Raw genomic sequence first — 19,753 nt, 5'->3', positions numbered from 1 at the left:
TCCTTTCACACACCTTTAATCTACTTTTCCTCCATTCCTATTTTGGCAAAGGAAATCACCATCTACACCTTCACCTAAACCTGAGAATAATCTAGATGTCTCCCTCTCCCTCACTTTCCAATTCTATTTTAAAATATCTCTTAAAATTGTTCTCTTTCCTCCAGTCTATCCATTGATAACCTCTCTTGCTCCAATATCCATATTTTCCTTTGGAAACTCCTCTCAACTCCAGAGTGGATTCATCACTATATTCTCTCTACCCACGGTACCACAAGTTAACTTAATTCAAGCCATTAACGTGAGTGGATATGTTTGCTGGAACTTCTGGGAAAGAATCTGGGGAGTAGGGCTGGAAGGTGAGAGTGAAGGAGGACTTAAAAGAAAAGAAGCCTGGAGCTGTGCCCAGCAAAGTGCAGTAATCCCAGCATGTTAGGAGGCTGAGGTGGGACAATGACTTGAGGCCAGGAGTTCCAGGCCAGCTCTACACACACACATATATAAATTAGGCACTCTCACTTTCTCTGGGCAATTGCGTGTGAGGCGGTAATGTCTCAAACTTTTTCAACCATTGTTACTACCCTGAGAGAGCAGCCAGGGTACAGAACCAACTTGAGAATGAACCCAGAGTGAAAAGGACACAGAAAATAAGAGCTGGAGCCCCAATGTGACAACTGTGAGTCTCTTGATCAAACCATACTGCAAGACAGTTCTAACACAGGGCAGGGTCTTTTCATTTACACAAGTCAATAAATTCCCTGTCTTAAGACAAGTCAAGCTGACTTTTCTGTCACTTGTCACAAGCATCCTAACTGATGAGCCCAATGACAATGACTTGCTGATGCTCATGATGTCTCAACTGGATGACTACAACAATCTTCTCCCTGAAGAAATCCTCACAACGCAGTGTCTACACTGCTGCTAGGGTGTCCTTTCTAAAACCAGGTTAAATGTTTCTCTTTTCCTTACACACTCAATGATGCCTCATCTGCCTTTAAAATAAAACCCAAACTCCTTAAGTATGACAGAAAAAAACCTTCACAATTTGGCCCATGGCAACTTCTCTGGTGTCTTCTCTCACAACTCTAAGGATACTTCAAGGCTCTATGTTTCTTTTCTCTTCTCTTCTCTTCTCTTCTCTTTTCTTTTCTTTTTCTTTTTTTGAGACAGAGTCTTGCTCTGTCACCCAGGCTGGAATGCAGTGGCGGGATCTCAGCTCACTGCAACCTCCATCTCCCAGGTTCAAGTGATTCTCCTGCTTCAGCCTCCCAAGTAGCTGGAATTACGGGCGTGCACCACCACACCGGGCTAATTTTTATATTTTTAGTAGAGACAGGGTTTCTACATGTTGGCCAGGCTGGTCTCGAACTCCTGGCCTCAAGCAATCTGCCTGCCTTGGGCTCCCCAAGTGCTGGAATTATAGACATGAGTCACTGCACCTGGCCCTAAGCCTCTGTGTTTCTTTGCTCTGTGTTTCTTCTGCTTAGAATGTCCTTCTTTTTCATCTGGATTATTTAAAAACAAAACAAAACAAAACACTTTAAGAGTTGCCTCCTCAATTTAGCCAAGGAAGGTAAAGCTGGGTTAACATCTAAATTTCAATTAATGTAATATGCCACATCAATAAAGGACAAAACCCACATAATCATCTCAACAGACATAGAGAAAAGTATTTGATAAAATTCAATACCCCTTCATAACGAAAAACACTCAACAAACTATGAATACAAGGGAACTTCCTCAACCTGACAAAAGGCATCTATGAAATGCCCCCAGATAACATTACATATGCCAGTATGAAAGCTTTCTTCTTAAGATCAAGGACAAGAAAGGATGTTTGTTCTTACCACTTCTATTCAACATTGTACTAAAGGTTCCAGCTAGGGCAGTTAGGCAAAGAAAAGTAAAAATAAAAATAAAAGGCATTCAGTTTAAAAAAAAAAGTAAAACTATATGCAGGTAACAAGTTCAGCAAGGTGACAAGACACAGTATCAATATACAAAAACTAACTGTCTATACACTAAGGAACAATCTGAAAACAAAATTTATAACAACATCAAAAAGAACAAAATACTTATGAATATATTTAACAAAATAAGACTTTCACACTAAAAACTACAACCTCCTTTAAAATAAATTAAAGACCTAGATAAATAAAAAAGAAACCCTGTGTTCACAGACTGAAAGATTTAATACTGGTAAGATGGCAGTACTCTCCAAATTGCTTCAGTTCACTATATCAAAATCCCAGCTGGCATTTTTTTTTTTTTTTTTTTGGCAGAAACTAAAGTGATGATCCAAAATTCATATGGAAATGCTGGGTCACAGGACCCAAAATAGCAAAACAATCTTGAAAAAGAAGAACAAAGTTGGAGGACACATTTCATGATTTCATAACTTAGAAAAATACAATAAGACAGCATGATACTGGCATAAGGATAAGTGTATAGATTAATGTAGTATAATTGAGAGTCCAGAAATAAACTCTTACATTTAGAGTCAACTGATTTGACATGGGTGCCAGAACAATTCAATGAGAAAAGGATAGTCTTTTCAACAAATGGTGCTGGGGCAACTATATATCCACATGAAGTTGGACTGCTATCTTACCCATATACACAAATTAATTCAAAGGGATCAAAGACTTAACTGCAGGAGCAAAAATTATAAAACTTGAAAACATAGGCATAAAATCTTCATGACCTTGGGTTTGGCGGTTTGTCTCAGATATGACACCAAAAGCAGAAGAAACAAAAGAAAAAAGTACATAAACTGGACTTCATCAAAATGTAAAACTTTTCTTATTCAAAGGGCACCATCAAGAAAGTGAAGGCAACCACTGAATGGAAGAAAATATTTGCAAATCATATATATGATAACAGACTTGTACCTAGAATATACAAAGAACTCTCAACAATAAAAAGACAAGAGGCCAGGTGTGGTGGCTCATACCTGTAATCCCAGTGCTTCAGGAGGCCAAAGTGGGAGGATCACTTGAGACCAGAAGTTCAAGACCAGCCTGGTTTCAGTGAAAGCCTAATCTCTGCCAAAATATTTTAAAAATTAGCCAGGTATGGTGGCACACACCTGTAGTCCTAGTTACCTGGGAGGGTGAGGTGGGAAAATCACTTGAGCCCAGGAGTTTGGGGCTGCAGTGAGCAATGATGGCACCACTGTACTCCAGCCTGTGCACCAGAATGAGACCCTGTCTCTCTCTCAAAAAATAAAAAAAAAAAAGGCCAGTAATCCAACTTTTAAAGAGGGTTAAAAGGACCTGAATAGACATTTCTCCAAAACAAGATATACAAATAGACAAAGAGTGAATAAACACACAAAAAAATGCTCAATGTCATTAGTCATCAGGGAAGTGCAAATAAAATCACACAATGAGATACCATTTCATTCCCATTAGGATGGCTATAATCAAGAAGACGGATAACAAACAAGTATTGACAAGAAACCAGAAGCCCTCTTACACTGCTGTTGGTCATGTAAAATGGTACAGCTGCTTTGGAAAATGGTCTGGCAGTTCCTCAAAAGGTTAAACATGTAATAACTATACGACCTAGAAATTCCACGCTTAGTTCCAGCCACACTGGAATGCTCACATTTTCCAAATGTACACACCCAAAAGAAATGAAAACATTAAGTCCACACAAAAATTTGTATACAGACATCAGTAGTAACATTATTCACAATACCTAAAAGGCAAAAATTCAATGTCCATCAACTGATTAACGAATAAATGAAATGTGGTATATCCACACAATGAAATATTATTCAGCCATAGAAAGAAGTACTGCTACATGCTACAACATGGATGAACCTTGAAAACATTATGCTAGTTAAGAGACATCAGTCACAAAAGATCAGATATTGTATGATTCCATTTATATGAAATGTTCAGAACAAGCAAATCTATAGAGACATAAAGTAGATCAGTGGTTGCCTAGGGCTGGAGGTGGGGTGGGGGATTTGTGGAGTAATAGCTAAAAAGTATGGGGTTTCTGTGGGGGCTGAAGAAATATTCTAAAATTGATTGTGGTGATGGTTGCACAACTCTGAATATACTGAAACCCAATAAATTGTAAACTTTAAGTGGGTGAATTGTATGATATGTAAATTAGATCTCAAGAAAGCTGTTATCAAAAAACAAACAAACAAACAAACAAAGACTTCCCTCCTCTATGTTCTATGAAACCCGTCTTTTTTTTTTTTCTTTTTTGGTAGGGTCTCACTCTGTTGCCCAGGATGCAGTGCAGTTACACAATTACACCTCACTGTAGCCTTGACCTCCAGACCTCAAAGGATCCTCCCACCTCAGGCTACAGGTACACACCACCATGCCTAGCTAATTGAAAAAAAATAAAAATAAAAAAACTTTTTTTGTAGAGATGGAGGGTCTTATTATATTGCCCAAGCTGATCTCGAACTCCCAGGCTCAAGCAATCTTCCTGCCTCAGCCTCTCAAAGTGCTGGGATTACAGGCATGAGCTGTCGCACCTGGTGTTATGAAACCCTTCTTAAGTCCCAATAACACTGACCATTGCATATGTGTCTCCACTGTTCCCTGTGCAGACTTCAGTAACTGTGACCAACACTCTTGCATTTATCTGCTGACATGTCTGTTTTGCATTTATCTGTTGACATGTCTGCTTTCCTTTACTAAACTGTGGCCTCCTCAAAGCATGGAGTGCACTCAGTTTTTCTTGGAATACATAGTGTCTGTATACTGTGTGCATAGTATGTGATATGGTACATCATAAATATTTGTTAAAAGACGATCTTAAAGGCTTTCATGTGGAAAGGGAACTGTGCTTGTTTCACACACATCAATGGCAAAAATGGAAGACATAATGACACACATTTTCAAGAATTTTCAAATACTCAGGGTTATTCCTTTCTTCAAAGCAGGGATTTCTGGGTTCTGCGAATTCTCTGAATTGATACTGAAATTCTGAGTAAATTTATAGAGTACATACATTTTTCTAGAGAGAAAATACAGTTTTAATTTTTAGGCTGAGTGCAGTGGCTCACGCCTGTAATCCCAACACTATGGAAGGCCGAGGCAGAAGGATCACTTGAGCCCATGAGTTCAACACCAGCCTAGGCAAAACAACGAGACCCCCATCTCCATACAAAAACAAACACAAACAAAAAAAAATTTTTTAATTAGCCAGGCATAGTGGCATGTGCCTGCAGTCTCAGTTACTTGGGAAGCTGAGGTGGGAGGATCAGTTGAGCCCTGGAAGGAGAGGCTGGTGTGAGCTGTGATCATGACTCTGCACTCTAGCCCAGGTGACAGAGTGAGACCCAGGGAAAGGGAAAAGAAAGGGAAAGGGGGCCAGGAAGAGAGGGAGGGAGGGAGGGAGGGAGGGAGAAAGGAGAGAGAAAGAAAGAAAATACATAGCTTTTATAAGATTGTCAAAGGGGTATGTAACCCCAAAATGGTTAAGATTCATTGCTGCAAGTTTCAGTTACTAGAATGTATCATTCCAGGTAAGTTTTTTCCTAGGTTATACTACTTCAGTAGCTTCTCTTTCTCAAAAACAGAATTTACAATATTAGTAGCTTAATAATCTTAAGGTATTTATTCCCATTATATGCCAGGCACTGAAAAAATAGTGATAAACAAGATAAAGTCCCTACCCTTGCAAACTTACATTCTAGAAGGTGGAGACAAAAAAACAAGTAAACACTTAAGAATATTTTATATCATATAGTGATGCCTATCAGGAAGAATATAAAACACGATAAAATAGGGAACGATGAGAGGAAAGAGTTAGTGTCATCAGGGATTTAAATCTCTCTAAGGAGGTTTCATTTGAGCAGAAATTTGAATGATGAGAAGGGCACTGAGGGAAGAGCACTGCACTTCAGGAATAAAGAAAACTGAAAGTACAAAGATCCTAAGATGAGAACACTGAATACCAACACTTGAGTTCTCAAGGGAACAACCCCATGTCTAATCTCCACTCTATATTTTCTACAACGTTTAGAAGAGTGTCTCCCACTCACAATCAATAGTACTTGTTCAAGATAATTCACCATAATAGAAAGACAAGAAAAAAAAAAAAACACCAAAAAACTGTTTTCGAAGAATCTTCACTGTTCAGGATCATCATGAATTTACTCTTCTTCAAGGTAGACAATATCATTAGACAAAGTAGGTAAAAATCTTTGGGATTACTGCAGTGAGACAGAAAGAAAAAAAAAAAGAACAAATATGCAAATATGTTTTAGAAGTCTCTTCCAGGTGGATAGTCTTACAAGCACAGATTATCAGGCAAATTCTGTAAACAGAATTATGTGTTCAATCTGCCCTCCACCCCTGAAGCTTGGTGCTTTGCATTTACAGCGTGTATGATGCTCAAGAGAATGGAACTACAGCCAATGTGCATTAAGCAGAGAGAAGTGGATTACAGTTCAAAAGGAGCTGTCCAGCAATCAACAGTTTAAACATTACTGGAAGTGTTCAGACATCGTAAAATCATGTCTCAAAGATGTTACAAGGATAATTTACAGGAGAAAGTTACCAGTAGAACTTCATGACCTGTAGAGAATTGTTCTGGTTCCTTCTCCCAGCCTTCAGCACCATGCCTTTACACTCATTCTGTAAAAGGCCCCAGTGCAGCTAAGAGGATGAATTTTTAAACGCCACATATATCATGCCAACAACGAAGAATTAACAGATAAATACTGCTTCAATAAGGGGAACGTAATAATTCGTTCATAACCACACCTCAGCAACTGAAACTGGGGTTATTAAAATCTTCAGGATATATTTTTAAAGGCACAAGAAGACCCTGAAGCAGTGAGAGCCCAGCACCAAGTTGAAAAAAACAACGAATTAAGGTTTGCTGTACCAATTGCATTTGCCTTGATTTCGTACGAAGCGGCGAGTCAGAAAGTACACGGAAAACCTAAAGAGGGAAACCCAACTGGGAACCCATGGCTCAAAGCACGTGAACAAATGGTGACAAGATGAGTTAAGTCAGTGGGGTTAAGAGAGAAGTGGCTGTGTGTAAACGGGAGTATGCAAGGCCACCTAGAGAATGCCCAGGCATGTACGCATACATTCCTTGCCCTTCCAGCAGCAGAACCATCTGGGTCGCCACCTGCTGAGAACAATGGAACCGTGGGGACTGGCCCTTCAACGCCGTCTCGTCCGCCCTCTCCTGCCAGTTTGGTGGATATTTCGGTGAAGGCTGCAGACTCTCAGAGTCACCCCTCCCTCGAGCAGCGTTCTCCGTACTCTTCGGCGCCAGGAAGCTCAGAGAGCGCTGGCCTGTTCTTACCTTCAGGTGTCGGCGGCGGCTCCTGCCGCTTCCCGCGGGACAGGAAGGCCTTCGGCAGCAGCAGCGACAGAGCCAGGACAAGCCCAGAAGCCAGAGCAACTCTCTGCACTGTGGAGTACGCCATGACTGCTCACGGCCGTCGCAGGTGCAAACGCCAACCGGAACCGGAACCGGAACCGCAGCGCAGGCTGCCGCTCCCTATCAAACCGCGGGAGGCGCGGACGGCGTCGCGCAAGGGACATGGTGTGCGAGGCGCCTGCACCTTCATCTCCACCGTCTGGAGCTGACCTGCTCCTCCGGCGTGGTTACCCGTCGCTGTAAATGGTACCCTCGCCTTCCTATTCATACTAACTAAAAACTCCTCCCTCATTCCCCATGTTCATCCGTTACTGAGTCCTGTGCATTGTACCTCCTACACATCGTGCCCGGATCTCTATCCCCACTTACCATCACTGCCCCCCACCCACCCGTAAACCACAACATCGAGTTTCTCATCATCTCCATGAACTCACTGTCTTCCAACTTCCACTCATGTCCCTCTCATTCATTATCCAGCTGCAGCCACAGGTGATAATGCTAAAACAGAAGACTAATTCTCTGTCTCTCCAGCTTACAACCGTTTAACCCTCCATTATCTTCAGAACAATAGTGAAAGTCCTTTCTATAACCTCAACGCCCTGCATGAGCTGGTCTTACCAATGCTCCTTCCAAACTGGATGATGTACTATTTCTTTAGCATATTGCTTGTCTTCAGGGAAGCTTTGCTCGTCCTGTTCCCACTGCCTGGAAAATTCCTGACACCATCTCCACTTGTCAAAAACTTCTCTGAAGAACAGCTTAAAAACACTGCTGTCTCGAAACTTTTTCAGTCAGCCTCTTCTTCCTCTACAATCCCGCCGTTCTTTGTTACTGTCTTCATTTGTTCATTTAGGATTATTTTAGTTTTTACTATGTATTAGACCCTCAACTTGGCACTACAGGTCTGATGAATAAAACGGATTCCCTTTGTAGGGCACATAATGATATAAACAAAAAAATGCAGGAAATATTTTGGACCCCCGAGCAGTCTGCTCAACTGGTACGAGGAAAAGTCAAGAAAAGCTCCTTTGAGAAGGTGAAATTGAGTTCGTTGTTGAAAAATGAGTAACTTACTAGGCAGACAGGTGGGAGGGGTTAGAAAGGTAGTCCAGGAAAAGGAGGCCAAAAAAATAAAGGCAAAGCTGGAAGCTTCCTGGTGTATTCAGAAAGCTATTGGTAATTCATTTTGGCAGGGCAATAGAGTAGTGACAGGACACGAAGTGCACAAATATAAGCAGGAGCTACATTGTGAAAAGCTTACATAGAACTTCCAGTTAAACATGGCAGATGTAACATATGCATTTATCTTTGTTTTCCCAAGACAGTGCCCAAAAATGAAAATAAATAAAGTGTATAAACTACAAGACTAAATACAGTGATAGAAAACATGACAGCAGATGAGTAATGTCAATTTTGTAAGACACACACAACACTGTCCAATAGAAACATAATGCCAGCCACATATGTAATTTAAAATTTTCCAGCAGCCACATTTAAAAAGTAAAAAGAAGTAAAATTTATTTTAATAGTATTTTAAACCAAGATATCAAAAATATTTCAGATTTTATCAGCACGATAGTGTGGGTCATTGGCGCCCACATTAGACAGCACAGGTGAAGAGCATAAAAAGTTAAATGGCTGTGGAGGGAAAACCTGTAAGGAGTAAACTAATTTGCCACTCAAAACCTATGGTCTTAAGAATTGGAGGTACTGGGTTCCTTTAAAGCCAGGGGTGCGGAGTGGATCTGAATGAAGAATTGGCTGGAAATCTGATTAAAAAGCAGTTGAGACTGGGCACGGTGGCTCACACCTATAATCCCAGGACTTTGGGAGGCCAAGGCTGGAGGATGGCTTGAGACCAAGAGTTCAAGGCCAGCCTGGGCAACATAGTGAGAGCCCTAATCTCTACCAACAAAAATGTGAAAAATTAACCAGGCATGGTGATGTGCACCTGTAGTCCCAACTACTCAGGAAGCTGAGGTGGGAAGATTACTTGAGCCCAAGAGTTTGAAGCTACAGTGAGCTATGATTGTGTGAACCACAATTAGTTATGATATATAAGATGATAATAATGCCTGAATGAAGCCAGTAGGGGCACCCACTCGAGCCAGGGTGACAGAGTGAGACCCTGTCTCTTAAAAAAAAAAAAAATTGTTTAATTTTTTTAAAGCAATGGATATCTTCTGAATCTCTTTCCTTGATTCATGCAGCCAGATGGGTGCCCCTGCTGGCTTCACTCAGGCATTATTATCATTGATGTTATTAACATCACTAAAAGTTAGAGTACTGATTATGTTTTAGGCATCTTACATATCATAATTAATCCTCCCAATAACTTTAAGAGGTAAGCAATATTATGGGTATCATTTTACAGGTAAGAAAATGGAGCCCCAGAAAACATAATTTACTTGCCAGCAATTACACAGTATAAACTGGAAGCTATGATTTGAACACAGGCATGCTTACTCAAGAATTTGCCGTCTTAGCTACCAGGTTTACTCTCTGGGGAGGTTTAGTCAGAAAACCACTGGACTCCTGGACTATAGGTGCAGATTAGGGAGGAGGTGACTAATGGGATGTGGTCTCTAAAAGATACAGAGGAGTCTGGAATGACTGCCCCCCAACCCCAAATTCTAGCTTGGGTAACTGGGTAGACACTGATTCTATATAACATGATTTTAAGAACAGAAGAATCAGGTTTGTGAGAAAGATGAGTTCAGATTTTGACTAGCTGAATTTGAAGTTCCATGAAATATCCAAGTAGAAATATCCAGTTGGATATATGGGCCTGGAGCTCAGAAGAGATGTTTGGGCTAGAAACAATATGGAAATCATCAGCCCATCTATAGTAAATGAAGTCTGGGAGAAGATGACATTAGTGAGAGTGCTCATGTGAAGTTATAAGAAGCCACAGTGGAAACCTAGGTTACAACATTATGTTGAAGTTCCCATGTATGAGGACAGAAATGTGGTGGGAAATTTCTGATCCATGTGTTAAAATCTTCAACGAATGTGGAGTTACTACAAGGTTGGAAGGTGACAGGAACAGAAGAAGTTATGAGCAGCCAGATGACATGCTCTTCTAAGGAGCTGTGGTTTTATTATTATTATTTATTTATTTATTTATTTATTTATTTTTTGAGACAGAGTCTCGCTCTGTCACCCAGGCTGCAGTGCAGTGGTGCAATCTCTGCTTACTGCAAGCTCCTCCTCCTGGGTTCACGCCATTCTCCTGCCTCAGCCTTCCAAGTAGCTGGGATTACAGGCACCTGCCACCACACCTGACTTTTTTTTTTTTTTTTTTTGTATTTTTAGTAGAGACGGGGTTTCACCGTATTAGCCAGGATGGTCTCCATCTCATGACCTCGTGATCTGCCCGCCTCGGCCTCCCAAAGTGCTGCGGTTACAGGCGTGAGCCACTGCGCCTGGCCAGGAGCTGTGTTTTTTAAAGGAAGAAGAGGAAGAAGCAATTTGGAAGCAGCAAGGGGGAACAAGTTGGGCATCTATTCTATTCCCTGGCTTTGAGCTGTAGGAAGAAAAATAGCTCTTACTTTGGGAGATCTGCAAGGGAAACAGAGCCCAGAGGCAACAGCCTAGTTTTCATTAGAAGAAGACAGGCCAGGTGCAGGGGCTCACATCTGTAATCCCGGCACTTTGGGAGGCTGAGGCGGGGGGGATCAAGAGGTCAAGAAATCAAGACCACCCTGGCCAACATGATGAAGCCTGTCTCTACTAAAAATACAAAAATTAGCTGGGCGTGATGATGCATGCTTGTAATCCCAGCTACTTGGGAGGCTGAGGCAGGAGAATTGCTTGAACCTGGAAGGCAGAGGTCGCAGTGAGCTGAGATTGCACCACCGCACTCCAGCCTGGCGACAGAGTGAGAGTCCATCTCGGAGGAGGAGGAGGAGGAGGAGGAGGAGGAGGAGGAGGAGGAGAAGGAGAAGGTGGTGGTGGTTAAGATAAACTTCAAAGAAGTCAAGGATATAGGAGTTTTTCTGATGATAGATCTTGACTCTATATGGCATGGTAAGTGGAAGGTTTGGAAGTCAGAAATGGAGTCAGAGTAAAATATGAAGTGAGCAGAATGGAGATGAGGGGCCATGTGCAAACTGATGACCTTGGGGACTTGGACTTTAGATGGTGGCCAAAGTAAATGGGCAGAGATCATGATCTCATTAGTCCTGGAAGTGGCTGAGAGAAAGGTGAAAGCCAGCAAGTTATAGTCCAGAGTATTTGGCTTGGAAAATATTCATTGTTATAGTCAGTTGGGATGTGTGCCTGGAAGACATAGGAGCCTCCTGAAGGTGACAGAGCTGGTAGGCAGCTCATGGAGTTGGGGCAGCTTGGAGTGGGACCTGGGATGGCTGCTGTCTCTGGTAGCTAGTGGTATAACATCAGACCTGGGAGTGCACTAAAATTGAAGATCTTAAGGGTTTAGGTTTTCCAATAAAGTACTGGTAGGGGGCTGGGCATGGTGGCTCATGCCTGTAATCCTAGCACTTTGGGAGGCCTAGGTGGGTGGATCACCTGAGGTCAGGAGTTTGAGACCAGCCTGGCCAGCATGATAAAACCCTGTCTCTACTAAAAATACAAAAATTAGCCAGGCCTGATGGTGCATGCCTGTAATCCCAGCTATCCAGGAGGCTGAGGCAGGAGAATGACTTGAACCCAGGAGGCAGAGGTTGCAGTGAGTCGAGATCATGCCACTGCACTCAGCCTTGATGACAGAGCGAGACTCAGTCTCAAAAAAAAAAAAAAAAAGTATTGGTAGGGAATTCAGATCAAAAATCAAAAGTCTAATGGCTATAGGCTGAAGAAGGAGCAAATGACAAGGAAGTAGAGATGGCAAGTACAGCCCACTGTATATGGAGCTGGCATGAAAAGAAGGGATAAAAGTTACAGTGATAACTTGAGGGTGCCTTTTCTAAGGGAAAAGAAAAGCATGTTTATATATTTAGAGGAAAAGTGTCAGAAAAGAGGAGATGGAAAATAGAGGAGCAAGGGAGATCAATGTAGGAGCAAAGCCCAGATTGTGGAGCAGACATGGGAGCTAGACATTGAGTTCCCTGGCAGTAGGGATCAGCTCAGAGGAAAGGAGATGGAGTGGGTTCAGGTGCATATGTTAATAAAAGGAGTGGTGCAGGGACAGAAAGTCATGGGGGTTCATTTCTCATTGCCTTCGTTTTCTTGGTAAAGGATATGTTTGGGCCATTATCTGAGAAAGGACTCAGGGTGGAGTGGGAGGAATTCTTGAGTGTAGTGAAGGTTTGGAAATAGGCAAAGAGGTATTCAGGAATCACTCCAGCTTTGCACAGGGGATCCCTTTGGAGCTTAAATGCAACCAGGGATTTTCTGTTCTCTCCCTGCGGGCTTAAAAGTATCTTCTAACCAGTACATTCTGGGCTGGACTTGGCATCCCCAAAACATCCTTTGAGACTGGTAGCTTCCAAGGGGTCCATTCTGGAAGACTAAAGGTGGTCAGGGGAGGGGAGACTGAGAGGTCCTTAGGGGTTAGTTGTCAGTTGTCTCAATTCTCTTTTTATTAGATTAAAGGGAAAACTGGGATCTACAAAGGGGCAAAGATTTGCTATGGATCGCCCTGATCATCCGTATCTGCACTGGAATTGAAGCCCAGTTCTCCCAACTCCCAGAGCAGGATTCTCTGCACTACCTCTGCTGTGTCTGCCAGTTCTTTTGGACAGCAAAGAGGAAATAGTCTTCAAAAACAATAGCTAAACCCTTCATTTGCTGAACTTTAGAAATCTGTTTATTCCTTGTGTATTTTTCCTATCTGATAGCCTGTGGGAAAGTGCCCCAGAATGTTTATCATTATAAGTTGGAAGTCTTCGTTCGTGAAATCACTCCTAAAGTCAAAATTTGTTTAACATCAGGGCACTTGAATTCTAACATGGGGAAGGGAAAATGAGGAAACTATATATATATAGATATATAGATATATTTTTTTTTAGACAGAGTCTCGCTGTGTCACCAGGCTGGAGTGCAGTGGCACAATCTCAGCTCACTGCAATCTCCAACCCCTGGTTCAAGCAACTATCCTGCCTCAGTCTCCCTAGTAGCTGGGATTACAGGCACATGCCACCACGCCCACCTAATTTCTGTACTTTTAGTAGAGATGGGGTTTCACCATGTTGGCCAGGATGGTCTCGATCTCCTGACCTCGTAATCTGCCTGCCTCAGCCTCCCAAAGTGCTGGGATTATAGGCGTGAGCCACCGCGCCCGGCCAGGAAACTTTATTTCTAGGGCATTTACTTATAAGTCATTGTGGAAAAACTTCTCCCGGGATTAAGTTGACAGCTGTTCCTTTATTTCCTAAATATAAGGTCTCCCTGGAAGACAGGCCCATGAGGAGCTGAAGAAAGAAGTGGGAGGACAGAGGAGAACTCACACAAGATGTTTGCAGGAGGAAGAATTCAGATTGGAAAATAAAAATAAGGTGGGAGAGAAGCCGGGGAGGGGTGGGAAGAAAATAGAAGAAAGAGGAAGAAGACCAAGAAGGAAGAAAACGGACATGAAGTGGTTGCCTTCTTATGAACTCCCTGCAAGGGAAACAGAGTCCAGAGGCAATAGCCTAGTTTTCAGGAGACTCCATGGTCTCCTAAGTCTTATCCATTGTGCTTTACCCTCCAAATCAGGCTGGAATCTGAGCTTGGGATCCTCTCCTGCTCAAAAGCCTTCCATGACTCCCTTTGGCTACCATATTTAGTCTCAGCTCATTGACCACCCTTCCAAGGGCTCTCATCCTTGAAGTAGAATTCATTCCCTTGCCCAAAATCATCCCCTCATCTCTAGGCCAGCATGAGCTCTGTGTATTCCTCTCAAGATGCTCCTTTACCCAATTTTCTTCCCTCCTTGCCTTTCATAGCCAATCTTCCCTAAAATATAAGGCCCAAACACTATGAACTTTTTTCAGGAGGCTCTCCCAGATTCCATTCCATGCTGACTCTTCCTTTCACTAGATTCCTGTGGACACTGTTTCTCATGGGTTTTTTGGGCCTTTTCACCTAGTTGGGAGTCCCAAGAGGATAGGGTGCTTCTCCCATGGCATGGCTGAGCACAGAACTCGTTCACGGCAGGTGTTTATTCAAGTATGAGGCTGCTAGTTTCTCAAACACACATTGATTCTGCCACTGCTCTGAGCAACTAGACCTCTCTCCAGGAATCAGCAATCAGTTTCCTTGAAGAGTCACCCCAGAAAGTCTCATTTCAAAAAGACTGAATTTGCCACCAAATTTGTCCCTGAAGTGACTGTAATGATTAATTGTGTGTTAATTTGTCTGGGTGATGGTGCCTAGATATGTGGTCATGCTTAATTCTGGATGTTTCTGTGAGGCTGTTTTTGGATGAGATGAACATTTGAATCGGCAGACTTTGAGTAAAGCAGATTGCTCTTCATAATGTGAGTGGGCCTTATCCAATCAGTTGGAGGCCTGAATAGAACAAAAGACCCACTTCCCCTAGCAAGAAGCAATTCTGTAGCCACCCGAACTTTGGATTTGAACTGCAGCATCTGTCCTTCCTGGGTCTCCAGCCTGTTGGCCCACCTTGCAGAGTTTGATTTGCCAGCTTCTAAAATCACATGAGCCAGTTGCCTAAAGTAAATCTCTCTCTCTCACTCTCTCTCTCTCTCCTTCTGTCCACTGTGGAGTCCCCATTGTGGAGAGTCATACACCTTACTACAGGCAGGAAATCAAGGTGGTTAGCAGGAAAATGAGACCTAGGTGCCCAGAACACTGAGCAGAAGGGAGCAAGGCCTGTAACTCCAAAGTTTACAATGAAGAGGTTAGAGAAGGCAGGCAGGAGATGGGACAGAATGCACAGAACAGCATATGGGACCTGGACTTTGAACGATGGGTAGAATTTTGATCAGGGATAAGGGAAATATGATGAACACCTGCCAATAGTGGATGTCCACAATCTTTGAATACCCTTTCTTCATTTGACATTATCCATATTGAGAGTCTCAGGTTCTCAATGTATAAGCCAACAAACTACATTTCCTGGCCTCTTGCTACTAGGCAAATAGTTAATTGTTTCCCCCATCAGACATACCCGTGTCCAACTTTGGTTTGAAAGTTATCTGTGAGAGGAAACAGCAATGCTTGCTTGGCCTACCTCTTGGTGGGTGAGGCAGCAGCAGAGGTGGGATGTTCCTGTGGCTGGTAGCCACAATGCAGTTTCCCGACAGGCAGAGCAGAGCCCATGCAGTTCTGGGATCTGTGGCACTGGGGCTTCCTTATAAGGCCAGTTCTGTGGTGTGGTTCTGGGAGTTATTCCAAGCTCTGGGGCCCCAGTTTTCTCATCTGTGAAATGGAGAGTGTGCTGCCTCCCTCCCACTGAGCCAGCAAATGTCATGGAGCCTGGAAGGCAACCATGTGTGAGACAAAAACAGCAGCAGCTGCTGCCACTCAAAGGCAGGTCTGAAGAAAGAAAATTGCAATCAGAAAAAGGAAGAGTTTTCCAGGAAAACCTTTGGGAGGAAGACTCTAGAAGACCCACATTTCTTATCCTAAAGCTCTACCCAACTGGGGACAGGTGGGCAAGGGGTATGAGGATAGAAATTTCTTGGTGGTGAGTGGTCAAGGTGAGAATGTCCTTACTGCTTTCCTACCAACTCTCCTCACTGGCCTCTGCCTCTGGAAGACGCAGAGCAGAGAGAAGTCACAGTTGGATACCTTGGGCATTTCTGCCTTGAATAAGGAGAAATAGTCTTTGGTGCCAATTAATTAAGCAAACTGATAGAAATTCCCTGCTTAAGTCACACTTTGCATATCCATAATCTCTGCACTACATTTTCTGTAAACTTTACCCCTGGGTAAAAATTGGTGAGCATTTAAATGCTTCCTCACATAATCTTGCTAAAGCACACTCTTGCCTATAAATATTCATGCCACTGCCAAAACATTTGCAAGCTTTCCCTAAAGGTGAAATGTGTGTAATGTACTTTGTCTTCTGGGTATAAATATTATCCAATACATTTTGGTTAATATGAATACACTAATTATTCCTGTAACCCTTTTAAAAAGGGTCATCTTCATGATGTGAATTTTTTAAAAATGTAATTACAATAATTGGATACTTAATCTAATTAAAATTTGCTTTATCTTTAATGGGAATTTGTCTAAAGAGGCAGAATGACAATTGGCTTTTTGATAATGACTGTTTTCTTTCTGCAGGGGATCAAGTTGGTGAAAACTGGAGAACCAGGCAGTTTTGTGTCTGCCAGTTCCCTGGTTACTGGGCAGAGCAAGGCCAGCCTCTCTTCTTCTTATAATTCACTACTTAAGTAGTGAATATGGGTTGTGGTTACTGGAAAAGGACTAGGGGAACCTTTTGTATTCCAACAGATGAAGCTGCTCCTCTTCCTAGGAAGCAGTCCTTTGTTCTCCTGGACCTGTGATTGGTCCACAGCAGGCATGTGATTTAAGCCTGATAGATCAGGTACCTTGCTGGGCTTGCTGCAGCTGGAGAAGAAGCAGTTCCATGTTGCTTGGGGGCCATGGTGCTGGAAGGAGTTGTAGTGGATGGTATAGAGGCTCCACTCATATCCCATTGGTTCACCCTTGAGGTCACCTGCAGACAGTCCCTGCACACAAACTTGAGTTCCTATGTCTCTCTGCATAAAGCTGTTCTCTGGCCTGGGGAGCAAGGTAGGGAGTTACCACTCCCAGAGCAACTCTCAAACAATGAAGGAGGGGAGTTGGCAGATAAACACCTCAGCTTCCTTGTTCTTCAGCGGCTCAATTCTGAGTGGTGCTCCGCACATTCTTTTTGAGGCATCCTAGTCAGATTGAGATCTACTTGCCCCAGCTATAACCCACCAACACACCTGTTTGGGGTTTCTGCCCCTTCTTTGTCTCACTTACCTGCTCTCTCATTTTGCTTCTGGTGTCACCTTCCAAATAAAGTGGTACACCCAAACTTTTGTCTTGGAGTTTGCTTTGAGGGGAGCCCAAACTAAGATAGAGGTAAAGTTGGGGTTTTCAGGCAACTATTTTCTCTACCACATGGATTAGGCCTGTTTGAAGAAGGTAAAAGAGAAGCTAGCAAAAATAAGGGGGGTGGAGAGCGAGCTTGGTGGTGCTGAATGGTTTCACCAAGACTCCTTTTGCTCCCTCTCATTCTTTGATTCTCAAAGCTGCCCTGAACTCTTCCCAGGCATGTGAACCAATACATTCCTTCCTGTATGTGTTAAGCTTGCTTAAATTGGATTTCTGTCTCTAGCAACTGAAAGTATTAATGACTCTTACAAAGAATAAGTGAGTTCACATGCAAAGCATTTTGCATAGAGCCTGTCACATATTAAATATTACTACTGGTGCATATTATTATTATTTAATGTCTGACTTGCTTCCAGTGGAGACTATGGATCAAGAACCTAGAGCCTAGAAAAGAATCACAAAAAGTCAGTTTGATTCTACCTAATTCCTCTCTTTTGTGTTTTTCATAACTTGATTACATTGATGTCTACCTTCTTTGCCACTGGGAGATACTTTATACTTTATACAATAATTATAGCTTTACTATATTCTTATTCATCATTAACAATGGGCAACTAAATGCTATTCTATTGTGCTTAAGGGTCATGTATTGGCCACAACTTTGTTACTAAGATCTGAGAGACAAACCACCCAGCATGAATGACCCAGTCGAGTTCAAGACATGGCAGGCTCTGCCTGGCTTCAGGGACTCACTAGGACTGTCATGGTCCTTAGGCATTTTTGTCTTCATAGGCTCCTTCCCATTAATGTTTATATTATATGACTGCATTGGCATAAAGAGAAATATGTTAGTATTATATATTAAGACATGTTCTTTGACCTAAAAATCTATTTTTCTTCCTGATTTTAAGATAAATTAAAACATGTTAGTGCTCACTGTGCCTGATGGTTAAATAGGCCTTACCTTGCTAAGTTCACACCTGCTGCTTGGTTAGCAACTCACACCCCAGGAAGGTGGGTGTGCAGTAAACAAGTAATGTGACACCTGATTTATATTTTTCATAAGATAATAGTTTTAAACTGTATCAAGTATCACAGGAACAAAATGTTGACATTTTTAGAAAAAGTGCTGGGAGATGTTTCTACATTCTAGGGCCTGTGGAAGACTTCATCTTGGCAGAGGGAAAAGGCTTCCATGAATCTTCTGGTTATGCAAAGGCAAGGCCCAGCGGCACATCTGGACAGAGTAGGGGTTGACACAAGGATGAAGTGGCTTTTCAGAATAAAGTAGTGTTTTCTTTTGATGAAAAGTTGTTGTTTGGTAAAATTTGGGACTTTCTCTGGTGGCCCAGAGTCAGGAATTTGACAGCCTGGGGACTGAAGAAGAGAAGACAGGGTTTGAAGACCTAGGATTTTTGGAGGAGCTGGGCCTAATGGAGAGTCAGCCAGGAAAGAACTCCCTGTGGTGGGAGATGGCAGGTGGGCCATAGTTTCAGTAAGATGCTATTCAGGTTTTCCTCCTGCACTGTAATCCTCTTATGGTTTCCTCAAGCCTTTAGAAAAGTCTTGGACACACCATGAGCTGTGTCAGTGGTCTTAGGGTATAAGGAAGGGCACTCTTCCCTGTTTGGAGCAAGGGACTTCCCCCTTATAATGCTAGGGCAGAGGCAGCAGCAGTGAATGAATGGTAATGCTAATTCCGAGTGCCCAGTAACTAGAAACAGCGTGAGTGGGGGCCTGTGGTGCCACCAGATGCAAGCAGAGGAACAGGCTGCAGTGTGTCCGGGTCAAAAATGCACTTGAGACAAAGGCTGTTTCCCCCAGTACACTGGAAGACATTGATCCTTGAATGGAAGGAGGCAAGGAGAGGAATTAGATCCTGTTTTTACATGGTTAACGGTCCGCAAGAAGCTGAAGTTTATAATATCCTCACCTCTCTGAGCCCATGTCTAATTACAGTCTCTTTGCTCCCAGCTCCAGCCACATGGGGCTCCCCATTCTCACTCAAACATGCCTGGGAAGCGCCCACCCTGAGCCTTTGCACTTGTGCCCTCCACCTGGGATGCTCTTACACCAAGTATCTACATGGCTCAATCTCTCACTTCCTTCAAGTCTTTGCCCAAATATCGCCTTTCTCAATGAGGCTTTCCATGACCAACGTATTTAAAATTACAACACTCCTGATCTTCTTCCCCTGCTTTATATTCTTCCTTGCACTTACCACCTTCTAAAGCTTATTACCTTCCTTGCTTGGCTGTCCCTCCCCTCTGGAGTAGAGGCTGCATTAGGGCAGGGAGTTTTGTCTGCATCCCCAGTGCCCAGAGGAGTGCCTATGACATGGTAGACTTCAGCAAATATTTATTGGGTGCATGAATGAAGATAACAGTGTCTGGGTTATACAAAGTGCCTTGAATAA

At 42.8% G+C, this 19,753-nt stretch overlaps 1 protein-coding gene across 8 annotated transcripts in view; it reads right to left on the bottom strand.

Moving 5' to 3' along the window:
* The window catches only part of RIC3 (RIC3 acetylcholine receptor chaperone), a 56,887-nt gene extending 49,238 nt beyond the window's left edge, over positions 1–7,649 (bottom strand). For 6 of the 8 annotated variants that reach the window (XR_004436081.1, XR_004436080.1, XR_004436082.1 and 3 more), the window contains exon 1: positions 7,297–7,649. Coding sequence is in view for 3 of the 8 variants with exons in the window: in XM_033206692.1 (XP_033062583.1) it covers positions 7,297–7,420 (124 nt within the window). In the remaining 5 variants the exon portion in view is untranslated. The remainder of the gene's footprint in view (positions 1–7,296) is intronic. The other 2 variants (XR_004436083.1, XR_004436084.1) reach the window with 2 other exon arrangements.
* Positions 7,650–19,753: the final 12,104 nt, after the last annotated feature.

The sequence above is a fragment of the Trachypithecus francoisi genome, unplaced genomic scaffold (genome assembly GCF_009764315.1).
Source record: "Trachypithecus francoisi isolate TF-2019V2 unplaced genomic scaffold, Tfra_2.0 Lachesis_group8, whole genome shotgun sequence".
Classification (NCBI taxonomy): domain Eukaryota; kingdom Metazoa; phylum Chordata; class Mammalia; order Primates; family Cercopithecidae; genus Trachypithecus; species Trachypithecus francoisi.
The sequence above is the reverse complement of the archived record's forward strand: the minus strand, read 5'-3'. Positions and strand labels throughout refer to the sequence as shown.